The sequence below is a fragment of the Xenopus tropicalis genome, chromosome 10 (assembly GCF_000004195.4).
Source record: "Xenopus tropicalis strain Nigerian chromosome 10, UCB_Xtro_10.0, whole genome shotgun sequence".
Classification (NCBI taxonomy): Eukaryota; Metazoa; Chordata; class Amphibia; order Anura; family Pipidae; genus Xenopus; species Xenopus tropicalis.
Window position 1 is genome coordinate 51,448,730 of NC_030686.2, and position 14,431 is coordinate 51,463,160.

Genomic DNA, 14,431 nt, shown 5'->3' on the forward strand with positions numbered 1-14,431 from the left:
TCGCGATCACCCCACCACACTGGGTACTGCCAGGATGACTCTGTCGGACTCTGCTGTGTGCCCCCTGTGTATTACACCTGCTATTCCCTAGGCTCAGAGCTTACAGTCTAATGGCTAGGAGCCCTCTCACCTGTATCCGTATTCCTTAGGGAGAACTCGGCCCTTGTATAACATGTTGCAATGTCGGTTCTGCATGGTGTATGTGGGCTGTGTGGTATATGTGGGTGTATGTGGGCTGTGTGGTATATGTGGGTGTATGTGGGCTGTGTGGTATATGTGGGTGTATGTGGGCTGTGTGGTATATGTGGGGGTATGTGGGCTGTGTGGTATATGTGGGGGTATGTGGGCTGTGTGGTATATGTGGGTGTATGTGGGCTGTGTGGTATATGTGGGGGGGCTGTGGGAATGTGTGGGGTGTATGTGGGCTGTGTGGTATATGTGGGGGGGCTGTGGGAATGTGTGGGGTGTATGTGGGCTGTGTGGTATATGTGGGGGGGCTGTGGGAATGTGTGGGGTGTATGTGGGAATCGATGGGTGCTATCTGTGGTGTGTGGAATACATAGGATCTTTTCCACCCTTGGGCCCTGGCCAGTGTGACTAGCGCATGGTGTTGCCTGCAAGCCCAGCTGATATTAGCGCTGAGTAGGAAGTGGCTGTTAGGGGCCGGCCCATATGGCCCATGGGGAATTGTATTGCCCATTTGTGGGGGTAAGTTGGTGATGTTCTCTGACAGAGATGCCCCCCGAGCCCGTTGCACATTATGCATAATAGTAACAATATGGGGGGAAATGACTAATTACTCATTCTTTTTATCTCATTCACAGTGCTGTGCGCTAAAAATCTGGTGAAAAAGGATTTCTTCAGTGAGTATTACAGTAACTCATAGGTCAATTGCCCCTGCCAATAGTGCCTGTGTGCCTGGCCGGTACCCCCCCTAGTGGTCAGTGGGTGCATCCTGCAGTAGTGAGGCTCACCTAGTTCATTAGAAATGGGAGGGAATGGGTGGTAGCACCCCAGTAGGTAAAGGGGGGTGGGGGGTTTATTAGTCAGGTTAACATGACCCTCCCAATTCATTACTAAAGGGGCAGTTGCTTTATCTCCACCCTTCTCTCTTGCTTCTACTGCAGGACTCCCGGATCCCTTTGCCAAGGTGGTTGTGGATGGCTCGGGGCAGTGCCACTCTACCGACACCGTCAAGAACACACTGGACCCAAAATGGAACCAGCATTATGACCTGTGAGTGAAAGGTTTGGTTGCTTTGCGTAAGTGTCGGGGTGTGTAGGGTTGGTAGTTGGACGTGTCGGGGACCCCCTGCCCCACTTTGTACAATCTCTCGTCATCATTTCCATTCTCCTCAATAACTATACGTAGCCTGTAAGCGTTATATCCCTGCCCCTGAGGTTCTGTATTGGCTTCTCATATCACCAATGGCCCGCCCCGGGAGAGAAGGGTAAGGTTAGCCCCGCCCCGGGAGAGAAGGGTAAGGTTAGCCCCGCCCCGGGAGAGAAGGGTAAGGTTAGCCCCGCCCCGGGAGAGAAGGGTAAGGTTAGCCCCGCCCCGGGAGAGAAGGGTAAGGTTAGCCCCGCCCCGGGAGAGAAGGGTAAGGTTAGCCATCATCCAGCACACACAGTGCATTGTCGCTAAAGCAGAGAGCCCAGCCCACTCCACAGACCGGTTCTGCTGGTTAGAACACTAACAGGCAGCGGGTCAGACTGCACTGTAATGAGACACGCAGGGTTAATCAGTGCCTAATTATATTAGACTAATAATATCAGACTAAAGGCATCACCATCCTGGAAATAGCAATTAACAGTGGATTATTTACAGTTAAACCCTATTTGCCACTGCAGCCACACTTAGCCTTACCACATGAGCTTATGCTCTATATTTGCTAAATGAATAAGCGCCCTGTACATGGCCAGTCTGTGCCACCCACAGTTAGTATTGGCCGTGCCGTGTAGCATTGGCCTGAATAAAGGGCCGGCCAAGCAGACGGAGGGGTCTCATTTGTACTGAGCTTTATGGTAGCACATCAGTGCCCCCCTACAGAACCCCAATCTCTGTGCTCCCCTGCAGAGCCCCAATCTCTGTGCTCCCCTACAGAACCCCAATCTCTGTGCTCCCCTACAGAACCTCAATCTCTGTGCTCCCCTGCAGAGCCCCAATCTCTGTGCTCCCCTACAGAACCTCAATCTCTGTGCTCCCCTGCAGAGCCCCAATCTCTGTGCTCCCCTACAGAACCCCAATCTCTGTGCTCCCCTACAGAACCTCAATCTCTGTGCTCCCCTACAGAACCTCAATCTCTGTGCCCCCCTACAGAACCCCAATCTCTGTGCCCCCCTACAGAACCCCAATCTCTGTGCCCCCCTACAGAACCCCAATCTCTGTGCTCCCCTACAGAACCCCAATCTCTGTGCCCCCCTACAGAACCCCAATCTCTGTGCCCCCTACAGAACCCCAATCTCTGTGCCCCCCTACAGAACCCCAATCTCTGTGCTCCCCTACAGAACCCCAATCTCTGTGCTCCCCTACAGAACCCCAATCTCTGTGCCCCCCTACAGAACCCCAATCTCTGTGCCCCCCTACAGAACCCCAATCTCTGTGCTCCCCTACAGAACCCCAATCTCTGTGCCCCCCTACAGAACCCCAATCTCTGTGCTTTCCTGTCGTTTCCCTAATGAGCTGCTCCTCTCTGCCCCATTTTAGCTACATTGGCAAATCTGACTCCATTACCATCAGTGTCTGGAACCACAAGAAGATCCACAAAAAGCAGGGTGCTGGCTTCCTGGGCTGCGTACGGCTTCTCTCCAATGCAATTAATCGGCTGAAGGACACTGGCTGTGAGTATGGGCATGCACCCCCTCCCCGGCGCCAGGCTTCTGTCCAGTAGAACCCCGATTTTACCTTTCCCTTGGTATCGCAGCAAAACTGCGTAACATCCAGGGACCACAAGAAACTACATCAGTTCCACAAAAATGTTAAATCAGCCTGCCTAAAATCGGGGTTCTGCTGTATATCCATTTATATGTACCTGAATCCGGGACTGCCCTGGTCATGTGGTCTGCTTAATGAGGATTCCTTCACTAATGCAACATGGCACCTCCTACCCATATGTATAACTACAAATATGCAGAGAAGGAATGTTCTGGGCACACAATAAGCTGTACCCCCATACTGTACTGTCTAAGGGAATCACTATGGCACCCCCTACCCATATGTATAAATACAAATATACAGAGAAGGAATGTTCTGGGCACACAATAAGCTGTACCCCCATACTGTACTGTCTAAGGGAAACACTAGGGCACCCCCTACCCATATGTATAAATACAAATATACAGAGAGGGAATGTTCTGGGCACACAATAAGCTGTACCCCCATACTGTACTGTCTAAGGGAAACACTATGGCACCCCCTACCCATATGTATAAATACAAATATACAGAGAGGGAATGTTCTGGGCACACAATAAGCTGTACCCCCATACTGTACTGTCTAAGGGAAACACTACGGCACCCCCTACCCATATGTATAAATACAAATATACAGAGAAGGAATGTTCTGGGCACACAATAAGCTGTATCCCCATACTGTACTGTCTAAGGGAAACACTATGGCACCCCCTACCCATATGTATAAATACAAATATACAGAGAGGGAATGTTCTGGGCACTTAATAAGCTGTACCCCCATACTGTACTGTCTAAGGGAAACACTATGGCAGCTTCCACCTCTATCTATGAAGTATGTGTATGGCTATACCCTGATACTGTAACTTATGATAGTGGCTGTCGTTGCACAAAAGTCATTGTAACCAGATTGTATGTTTGTGTCCTTTCCAGACCAGAGACTCGACCTATGCAAGCTCGGTCCCAATGACAATGACACTGTGCGAGGGCAGATTGTGGGTGAGTTGATATTAATTAAGTTGTGATTTCATGGACCAGATTTCTAAGGAAATGGGGATGTGAGGTGGCATTTTATTTCATACCATTTATGACAGAAACCGCACAGAGGTTTTCCATGCAGTTACAGTTCTCTCGAGTTATGTAATGGATAATAATGTCGGATGTGCCAATATAAGGGGCAGTGATTGGCTCTGTAAATATCCTTAGTTCTGACTGACTGCCGGCAGGGTTCCTGACCTTGCCAATTAGTGTAGCTGAAGCCAAAGCTGTCCCTCTGTCAGTGCCACCAGCATGCAGCACCATTTATTGTGTGTTCAGCACAAGAATAATTCCCAGGAATCTGGTAAGAAGTGTCGGATAGAGTGTAGATATGCCGGGCAGGGCAGTGAGTATAATGGGGGCCAGTAGGTAGAGGATGCAAGTGTCCCTAAACGTTCCACATCCCATAATGACTTTGTTACTGTGTGAGAGAGTCTCAGGCACAGACAGTCACACACAGTTGGGCATCTCATTACAGAAAGTTAATGTGCAATTGTCTGTTGTGCCTTTGCAGTCAGCCTGCAGTCCAGAGACAGGATAGGCAGCGGCGGGCAAGTGGTCGACTGCAGCCGGCTTTTCGACAATGACCTACCGGATGGGTGAGTTTCTCGTGGGATAGAGGCACGGGCATAGAGGAGTATGGGTACTGACCGTGATGTGCTCATGAGTGGTCTCTGCTAGCCTTTTGCAGCTTTGATTGGCCCAGACACGAGTCTGGAGAAGAATTGGGATGAAAGCTTTGGCTGCCAAGGGGGATTTTTGGACACCACAATTGCTGACCCGTTTATTTCTTTGCAGTCGTGGCTTGTTGTGGCCATGGCTGTTGTCTGCTAAGTACATTCACTTATGTCCCTTCTGCCTTTAGCTGGGAAGAGCGGAGGACTGCCTCTGGCCGCATCCAGTACCTGAATCACATCACAAGGACGACACAGTGGGAGCGCCCCACGCGGTAATGGAACCTTGTTTATACAATATCCGCTTTCTGTTACACTGTTGAACCACATTGGCTCTAATAAGCCAGTCTTGTTAGTCCAGCAGCCTCCTGTGTGTCGTCTTAGAATAATATGACGTCTCCCCCAAGCGTTTGGGTGTGTCTCCTTATTATAGAAGCCTTTCTTAGCCGGATGCTAAAGGCTTCTGACATTTTTATATGGCAATTACTAGATTATACGAGCTGTTTGGTGGCTTTTGTGTTACTCTGGAGTTATCCTTGAGTTTTACACGCCCCAGTGCTGCTTCTGTGTAATTTGCAGTCTCCCATTACCCTATGCTGCTGCTTCAAGAACAGGGAACTGTTACTTGGTGCCTAGAGATGTGCTGAGACCGGTGTCTCCTATCCGTAGGCCTGCGTCGGAGTACTCCAGCCCCGGCCGGCCGCTCAGCTGCTTTGTGGATGAGAATACGCCAATAACCGGGACCAATGGTGCTACCTGTGGGCAAACCTCAGACCCCCGCATCGCAGAGAGACGAGTTCGGTCCCAGCGGCACAGGAATTACATGAGCAGAACGCACTTACACACTCCTCCAGACTTGCCAGAGGGATATGGTGAGCTGCAGAGTTTATCTAGAAATCTATTCATTACCGGTAAAGCAGTTATTGGCCATGCTGCCCATTTGGGCTTCTATCGCCCCTCACTAGCAGAAATCCCACTGGTTTGACCAAGAGTGTGTAGGGCCAGGCACTACACAACGGTATTCCCGGTGTCTCATTGTGCACCGCTGTGTAATACTATTTGTCTTGTGTCTGGGAGAATGAGTGATTTCATGGCCTTTTACTTTTGTCTACAGAACAGAGAACTACACAGCAGGGCCAGGTGTATTTCCTGCATACACAGACGGGGGTCAGCACGTGGCACGATCCCAGAGTTCCCAGGTAAGTGATTTCCCTTGGCCCTGTGGCTGGGTTTCCATGCTGCTCGGTTGCAAAGCATTGGAGTGTCAAGCCTTTCATTAACTAACCCCAAGCTGCAGGACCATTCTCCCATCAGATGTGTGGGGGGCACAGGGTGGGAACATTGCGCTATGAGCTCCAGGAAAGCACTATTTACTGTTGGCCTGTAGTTTGCTGGTTGGGTGGCCATATGGGTATTAGGGTATGGCAGTGATCCCCAACCAGTGGCTCAGGAGCAACATGTTGCTCACCAACCCTATTGATATTGCTCCCAGTGGCCTCAACGTAGGTTCCCATTTCTAAATTTCTGGCTTGGGGGTTTCGGAAGCACAGAGACACAGTTTTACTCCAAGCAGAGCCTCTTGCAGTCCACATGGGGCTACCAAATAGCCAATCACAGTCTTTATTTGGCATCCCCAAAGAACCTTTTCATGCTTTCGTGGCTCACCAACACGTTTTAGATCTGGCTGTGGCCCACAAGTCAAAATGGTTGGGGATCCCTGGAGTACAGACATAGGTGGCCCAAGCTATAAATGCAGTAGAACCCAATAAAACACATGGACAGCCTACTGGCCCACTGGTAGAAAAGACCAAACTAGACAATGAGTGGCTTTCCTTGAGTTCTTTCTCTGTTGCAGGAAGGGTGGGGGGGCATTATGGGACAGAAGGGTACTTGCTGCTAGCAGCAGAAGGCGGAACTGCCCTTGGGGATACCCCAATGATGGGATGAATGGCCTTGCCTTGGTATGTAGAGCGAGATCCATTCCAAGCACAGACATTCCTCCCCTTTTTGCTGCGGAGTCTCCGTTGAGCTGGGGTTTTCAGTACAATGTTCTGGTGATGGGATAATTATCCCTTGTGTTTCTGTGGCACCATAGGAATGTTGTCATTGCCTGTCTCTGAGTTGGCACATTTGGCACGTTTTGCCTACAAAGCGGCAAGGCCACATTCCGAGGAAGAGTTTTTTCCTTTCCACTAATCTCTTGTTTGTTTTCACAGGGATCTTAGCAACATCAACTGTGAAGAGTTAGGTCCTCTCCCTCCGGGCTGGGAGATCCGCAATACGGCAACAGGGCGGGTGTATTTTGTAGATCATAACAACCGCACAACCCAATTCACTGACCCCAGGCTCTCTGCAAACTTGCACCTCGTCTTAAAGTAAGTGTGTAATCCCCCCAGTTCCCATTATGTCACTTAGCAGGAATTCCTCCTCTGCTTATACTAGAATTTTGCTTAGGAAGGAAAAACAAAAATCAACAACTGAACCATGTGATGACATCACTGGGGGCTTGTGGGTAATCACGGAGATGGGTGGGGCACACAGACCCTGTTTGCATGTTCCCCAGATCCCCCATTTGCTTGCCTGGGCTCGGTATATATAGCTATGGGCTAATGGCTTCACAGCTGTGTGACTGGGGGACAGCACTTACTGCTTTTCTTCCTGCCCTATCCGGCACGCTCTTCTACTGATGGGGCACTGTACATGTAGGCACATTATTTTATTTGGTATGGCCACCTTTAGACTGCATCATAACCCCAGCCAGGACCCCCTGTGCCCCCCCCGTAGGTGTATGCAGGATAGTCGCAGACTGTGTGTGTGTATAAGTGTCCCTGCTTAGCATTCAGTGTATCCAGTACTGAGGCCTCTGCCCTAATCCTGCGCTGCATTTAATCACCTTACATAATTACAGATGTCCCCCCCCCCCGGCATGTGGGATCATGTTTCCCTGAGGCTTATTACATAAACACAAAGGGAAAGTTACAGACAGGCCTATTGAGCCAAGCTCACATGTGGGGCACGGGAAAGGAACCCACAAATATGGCCAGGCATTCCTCCACTCACACCCCCAAGGAAAGGAAATTGGGAATCCCCTAATAAACTCCTAGATTAGCTAGAGGACACTGGCTGGGAAAGGACTAGCTAGGGGACACTGGCTGGGAAAGGACTAGCTAGGGGACACTGGCTGGGAAAGGACTAGCTAGGGGACACTGGCTGGGAAAGGACTAGCTAGGGGACACTGGCTGGGAAAGGACTAGCTAGGGGATACTGGCTGGGAAAGGACTAGCTAGGGGATACTGGCTGGGAAAGGACTAGCTAGGGGACACTGGCTGGGAAAGTACTAGCTAGGGGATACTGGCTGGGAAAGGACTAGCTAGGGGATACTGACTGGGAAAGGACTAGCTAGGGGACACTGGCTGGGAAAGGACTAGCTAGGGGATACTGGCTGGGAAAGGACTAGCTAGGGGACACTGGCTGGGAAAGGACTAGCTAGGGGATACTGGCTGGGAAAGGACTAGCTAGGGGATACTGGCTGGGAAAGGACTAGCTAGGGGATACTGGCTGGGAAAGGACTAGCTGGGAGATAATAAGGTTAATGCTGCAGAGCCCCCATAGGTTACAGTTGCAGGATGACTTTATACCTTGCTGAAACATTGCACTTGCACCCCCCTTGCCTTATGTGCAGCCGCCAGAACCAGCAGTTAAAGGAGCAGCAGCCCCCCCAGGTGGTGCCCCTATGCCAGCTGCCCGATGAGGTTGAGTGCCTGACCGTCCCGCGTTATAAGAGGGACCTGGTACATAAGCTGAAGATCCTCAGACAAGAACTGTCCCAGCAGCAGCCCCAGGCCGGCCACTGCCGCATCGAGGTGTCTCGGGAAGAGATCTTTGAGGTGAGTGCCCCCCAGACTGCACCCACAGCCTCTCATGGGAATAGCACGTTCCTAGGGTGCCAGCCTGTTGCACAGCGGAGTTAGACCTGGGTCCCTGAGGGACCAATATTCCCCGAGCAAGTGATTAGAAAAGCATTGGCTTCCATTGCCTGAGAGCTCCGTGTTTCTTGCAGGAATCTTACCGGCAAGTGATGAAGATGAGACCAAAGGATCTTTGGAAAAGACTAATGATAAAATTCCGGGGGGAAGAAGGCCTGGATTACGGAGGAGTTGCCAGGTAAACGTTATTACATTATTCCCAGGGAGTGAGGTGCCAGGGATAGTGTGTGTGTGTGGCACGTCGGCCATTATCCTGCCTCTCTGTCCCCCCCAGGGAGTGAGGTGCCAGGGATAGTGTGTGTGTGTGGCACGTCGGCCATTATCCTGCCTCTCTGTCCCCCCCAGGGAGTGAGGTGCCAGGGATAGTGTGTGTGTGTGGCACGTCGGCCATTATCCTGCCTCTCTGTCCCCCCCAGGGAATGAGGTGCCAGGGATAGTGTGTGTGTGTGTGGCACGTCGGCCATTATCCTGCCTCTCTGTCCCCCTCCAGGGAGTGAGGTGCCAGGGATAGAGTGTGTGTGTGTGTGTGGCACGTCGGCCATTATCCTGCCTCTCTGTCCCGCCCAGGGAGTGAGGTGCCAGGGATAGAGTGTGTGTGTGTGTGTGTGTGGCATGTCGGCCATTATCCTGCCTCTCTGTCCCCCCCAGGGAGTGAGGTGCCAGGGATAGTGTGTGTGTGTGGCACGTCGGCCATTATCCTGCCTCTCTGTGTCCCCCAGGGAGTGAGGTGCCAGGGATAGAGTGTGTGTGTGTGTGTGTGGCACGTCGGCCATTATCCTGCCTCTCTGTCCCCCCAGGGAGTGAGGTGCCAGGGATAGAGTGTGTGTGTGTGTGTGTGGCACGTCGGCCATTATCCTGCCTCTCTGTCCCCCCCAGGGAATGAGGTGCCAAGGATAGTGTGTGTGTGTGGCACGTCGGCCATTATCCTGCCTCTCTGTGTCCCCCAGGGAGTGAGGTGCCAGGGATAGAGTGTGTGTGTGTGTGGCACGTCGGCCATTATCCTGCCTCTCTGTCCCCCCCAGGGAGTGAGGTGCCAGGGATAGTGTGTATGTGTTTGTGTCACGTTGGCCATTTTACTGTCTCTCTGTGTCCCCCAGGGAGTGAGGTGCCAGGGATAGTGTGTGTGTGTGTGTGGCACGTCGGCCATTTTACTGTCTCTGTGTGTCCCCCAGGGAGTGAGGTGCCAGGGATAGTGTGTGTGTGTGTGTTTGTGGCACGTCGGCCATTTTACTGTCTCTCTGTCCCCCCCAGGGAGTGAGGTGCCAGGGATAGTGTGTGTGTGTGTTTGTGGCACGTCGGCCATTTTACTGTCTCTGTGTCCCCCAGGGAGTGAGGTGCCAGGGATAGTGTGTGTTTGTGGCACGTCGGCCATTTTACTGTCTCTCTGTCCCCCCCAGGGAGTGAGGTGCCAGGGATAGTGTGTGTGTGTGTTTGTGGCACATCAGCCATTTTACTGTCTCTGTGTCCACCAGGGAGTGAGGTGCCAGGGATAGTGTGTGTGTGTGTGGCACGTCGGCCATTTTACTGTCTCTGTGTGTCCCCCAGGGAGTGAGGTGCCAGGGATAGTGTGTGTGTGTGTTTGTGTCACGTTGGCCATTTTACTGTCTCTGTCCCCCCCCAGGGAGTGAGGTGCCAGGGATAGTGTGTGTGTGTGTTTGTGTCACGTCGGCCATTTTACTGTCTCTGTGTCCCCCAGGGAGTGAGGTGCCAGGGATAGTGTGTGTGTGTGTGTGGCACGTCGGCCATTTTATTTTCTCTGTGTCCCCCCCAGGGAGTGGCTGTACCTGCTGTCCCATGAAATGTTGAATCCGTATTACGGCCTGTTCCAATATTCCCGGGACGATATTTATACTCTACAGATTAATCCAGATTCTGCAGTGAACCCGGTAAGTGTAAAGGGTTGTTACTCCCATTTTGTTTCTGCCCCTTTATTTGTTTCTTTTTTTCTTGTGTAAGCAGTGGGTATTATTACTCTCATCCTATTGGCTGCCAAACTGAGCGCTGCGTGGCCCTGTAATGGTGCAAGTTCTGTTTAGTGGCCCTGTAATGGTGCAAGCGCTGTTTAGTGGCCCTGTAATGGTGCAAGCGCTGTTTAGTGGCCCTGTAATGGTGCAAGCGCTGTTTAGTGGCCCTGTAATGGTGCAAGCACTGTTTAGTGGCCCTGTAATGGTGCAAGCACTGTTTAGTGGCCCTGTAATGGTGCAAGCTCTGTTTAGTGGCCCTGTAATGGTGCAAGCGCTGTTTAGTGGCCCTGTAATGGTGCAAGCGCTGTTTAGTGGCCCTGTAATGGTGCAAGCACTGTTTAGTGGCCCTGTAATGGTGCAAGCACTGTTTAGTGGCCCTGTAATGGTGCAAGCTCTGTTTAGTGGCCCTGTAATGGTGCAAGCGCTGTTTAGTGGCCCTGTAATGGTGCAAGCACTGTTTAGTGGCCCTGTAATGGTGCAAGCGCTGTTTAGTGGCCCTGTAGTGGTGCAAGCGCTGTTTAGAGGCCCTGTAATGGTGCAAGCTCTGTTTAGTGGCCCTGTAATGGTGCAAGTTCTGTTTAGTGGCCCTGTAATGGTGCAAGTTCTGTTTAGTGGCCCTGTAATGGTGCAAGTTCTGTTTAGTGGCCCTGTAATGGTGCAAGTTCTGTTTAGTGGCCCTGTAATGGTGCAAGTTCTGTTTAGTGGCCCTGTAATGGTGCAAGCGCTGTTTAGTGGCCCTGTAATGGTGCAAGCGCTGTTTAGTGGCCCTGTAATGGTGCAAGCGCTGTTTAGTGGCCCTGTAATGGTGCAAGCGCTGTTTAGTGGCCCTGTAATGGTGCAAGCGCTGTTTAGTGGTTCTGTAATGGTGCAAGCTCTGTTTAGTGGCCCTGTAATGGTGCAAGCACTGTTTAGTGGCCCTGTAATGGTGGCAGCTCTGTTTAGTGGCCCTGTAATGGTGCAAGCGCTGTTTAGTGGTTCTGTAATGGTGCAAGTTCTGTTTAGAGGCCCTGTAATGGTGCAAGCGCTGTTTAGTGGCCCTGTAATGGTGCAAGCGCTGGTTAGTGGCCCTGTAATGGTGCAAGCGCTGTTTAGTGGCCCTGTAATGGTGCAAGCGCTGTTTAGTGGCCCTGTAATGGTGCAAGCGCTGTTTAGTGGCCCTGTAATGGTGCAAGCGCTGTTTAGTGGCCCTGTAATGGTGCAAGTGCTGTTTAGTGGCCCTGTAATGGTGCAAGCGCTATTCAGTTCTGTGGCCCTTACGGATGTGCAAGGGGATTGGAGGATGAAGCCTGTTTATGGGTTAGAGAATGGCCGCTATTTAGCCCCTCCCCTCTGTATCACTGTGATTGGATCCATGTGTTTTGCTTCCAGGAGCACTTGTCCTACTTCCATTTTGTGGGCCGGATCATGGGAATGGCTGTGTTCCACGGACACTACATAGATGGGGGCTTCACACTCCCTTTCTATAAGCAGCTGCTGGGGAAACCCATAACGTTAGATGATATGGAGTCAGTAGATCCCGATCTTCACAACAGCCTTGTCTGGATCCTGTAAGTAATGCCACTCACTTTGTGCCTCCTTGCCCCCAAATCTGATTCCCCCTGGATCTACTTGTGCCCCCACACCGGGTCTCTTTGATTCCCCCTGGATCTACCTGTGCCCCCACACCTGGTCTCTCTGATTCCCCTTGGTTGTACCTGTGCCCCCACACCTGGTCTCTCTGATTCCCCCTGGATCTACCTGTGCCCCCACACCGGGTCTCTCTGATTCCCCCTGGATCTACCTGTGCCCCCACACCGGGTCTCTCTGATTCCCCCTGGATCTAGCTGTGCCCCCACACCGGGTCTCTCTCTCTCTGATTCCCCCTGGATCTACCTGTGCCCCCACACCAGGTCTCTCTGATTCCCCCTGGATCTACCTGTGCCCCCACACCTGGTCTCTCTGATTCCCCTTGGTTGTACCTGTGCCCCCACACCGGGTCTCTCTGATTCCCCCTGGATCTACCTGTGCCCCCACACCTGGTCTCTCTGATTCCCCTTGGTTGTACCTGTGCCCCCACACCAGGTCTCTCTGATTCCCCCTGGATCTACCTGTGCCCCCACACCTGGTCTCTCTGATTCCCCTTGGTTGTACCTGTGCCCCCACACCGGGTCTCTCTGATTCCCCTTGGATCTACCTGTGCCCCCACACCTGGTCTCTCTGATTCCCCCTGGATCTACCTGTGCCCCCACACCTGGTCTCTCTCTCTCTGATTCCCTTTGGATCTACCTGTGCCCCCACACCTGGTCTCTCTGATTCCACCTTGGTTGTACCTGTGCCCCCACACCTGGTCTCTCTGATTCCCCCTGGATCTACCTGTGCCCCCACACCTGGTCTCTCTGATTCCACCTTGGTTCTACCTGTGCCCCCACACCTGGTCTCTCTCTCTCTGATTCCCCTTGGATCTACCTGTGCCCCCACACCTGGTCTCTCTGATTCCCCCTGGATCTACCTGTGCCCCCACACCGGGTCTCTCTGATTCCCCCTGGATCTAGCTGTGCCCCCACACCTGGTCTCTCTCTGATTCCTCCTGGATCTACCTGTACCCCCACACCGGGTCTCTCTCTCTGATTCCCCCTGGATCTAGCTGTACCCCCACACCGGATCTCTCTCTCTGATTCCCCCTGGATCTACCTGTACCCCCACACCGGGTCTCTCTCTCTCTGATTCCCCCTGGATCTAGCTGTGCCCCCACACCGGGTCTCTCTCTCTCTGATTCCCCCTGGATCTAGCTGTGCCCCCACACCGGGTCTCTCTCTGATTCCCACTGGATCTAGCTGTGCCCCCACACCGGGTCTCTCTCTGATTCCCCCTGGATCTAGCTGTACCCCCACACCGGGTCTCTCTCTCTGATTCCCCCTGGATCTAGCTGTACCCCCACACCGGGTCTCTCTCTCTCTGATTCCCCCTGGATCTACCTGTGCCCCCACACTTGGTCTCTTTGATTCCCCCCTGGATCTACCTGTGCCCCCACAACTGGTCTCTCTCTCTCTGATTCCCCTTGGATCTACCTGTGCCCCCACAACTGGTCTCTCTCTCTCTGATTCCCCTTGGATCTACCTGTGCCCCCACAACTGGTCTCTCTCTCTCTGATTCCCCTTGGATCTACCTGTGCCCCCACAACTGGTCTCTCTCTCTCTGATTCCCCTTGGATCTACCTGTGCCCCCACAACTGGTCTCTCTCTCTGATTCCCTTTGGATCTACCTGTGCCCCCACACTTGGTCTCTTTGATTCCCCCTGGATCTACCTGTGCCCCCACACTTGGTCTCTTTGATTCCCCCTGGATCTACCTGTGCCCCCACACTTGGTCTCTTTGATTCCCCCCTGGATCTACCTGTGCCCCCACAACTGGTCTCTCTCTCTCTGATTCCCCTTGGATCTACCTGTGCCCCCACACCTGGTCTCTCTGATTCCCCTTGGATCTACCTGTGCCCCCACACCTGGTCTCTCTGATTCCCCTTGGTTCTACCTGTGCCCCCACACCTGGTGTCTCTGATTCCACCTTGGTTCTACCTGTGCCCCCACACCTGGTCTCTCTCTCTCTGATTCCCCCTGGATCTACCTGTGCCCCCACACCTGGTCTCTCTCTGATTCCCCCTGGATCTAGCTGTGCCCCCACACCGGGTCTCTCTCTCTCTGATTCCCCTTGGATCTACCTGTGCCCCGTGCCTGACACCTTCTGTCTCTCCCCTTGGTTGTACCTGTGCCCCGTGCCTGACGCCTTCTGTCTCTCCCATTGGTTGTACCTGTGCCCCGTGCCTGACACCCTCTGTCTCTCCCCTTGGTTGTACCTGTGCCCCGTGCCTGACACCCTCTGTCTCTC

The 14,431-nt window shown here is 52.6% G+C and overlaps 1 protein-coding gene across 2 annotated transcripts in view; it reads left to right on the top strand.

Annotated features, from left to right (window-relative positions):
- Positions 1 to 14,431, top strand: part of smurf2 (SMAD specific E3 ubiquitin protein ligase 2) — a 44,523-nt gene that overhangs the window by 21,709 nt on the left and 8,383 nt on the right. Inside the window, exons 2-14 of one of the 2 annotated variants that reach the window (XM_031894671.1) lie at positions 825 to 863; positions 1,128 to 1,236; positions 2,707 to 2,840; positions 3,843 to 3,908; positions 4,462 to 4,546; positions 4,813 to 4,896; positions 5,291 to 5,493; positions 5,736 to 5,820; positions 6,838 to 6,996; positions 8,304 to 8,508; positions 8,682 to 8,785; positions 10,379 to 10,493; positions 11,940 to 12,118. In XM_031894671.1, the coding sequence (XP_031750531.1) occupies positions 825 to 863; positions 1,128 to 1,236; positions 2,707 to 2,840; positions 3,843 to 3,908; positions 4,462 to 4,546; positions 4,813 to 4,896; positions 5,291 to 5,493; positions 5,736 to 5,820; positions 6,838 to 6,996; positions 8,304 to 8,508; positions 8,682 to 8,785; positions 10,379 to 10,493; positions 11,940 to 12,118 (1,567 nt within the window). Of the gene's footprint in view, positions 1 to 824; positions 864 to 1,124; positions 1,237 to 2,706; positions 2,841 to 3,842; positions 3,909 to 4,461; positions 4,547 to 4,812; positions 4,897 to 5,290; positions 5,494 to 5,735; positions 5,821 to 6,837; positions 6,997 to 8,303; positions 8,509 to 8,681; positions 8,786 to 10,378; positions 10,494 to 11,939; positions 12,119 to 14,431 lie in introns of both variants that reach the window. The other variant, XM_031894670.1, reaches the window with a different exon arrangement.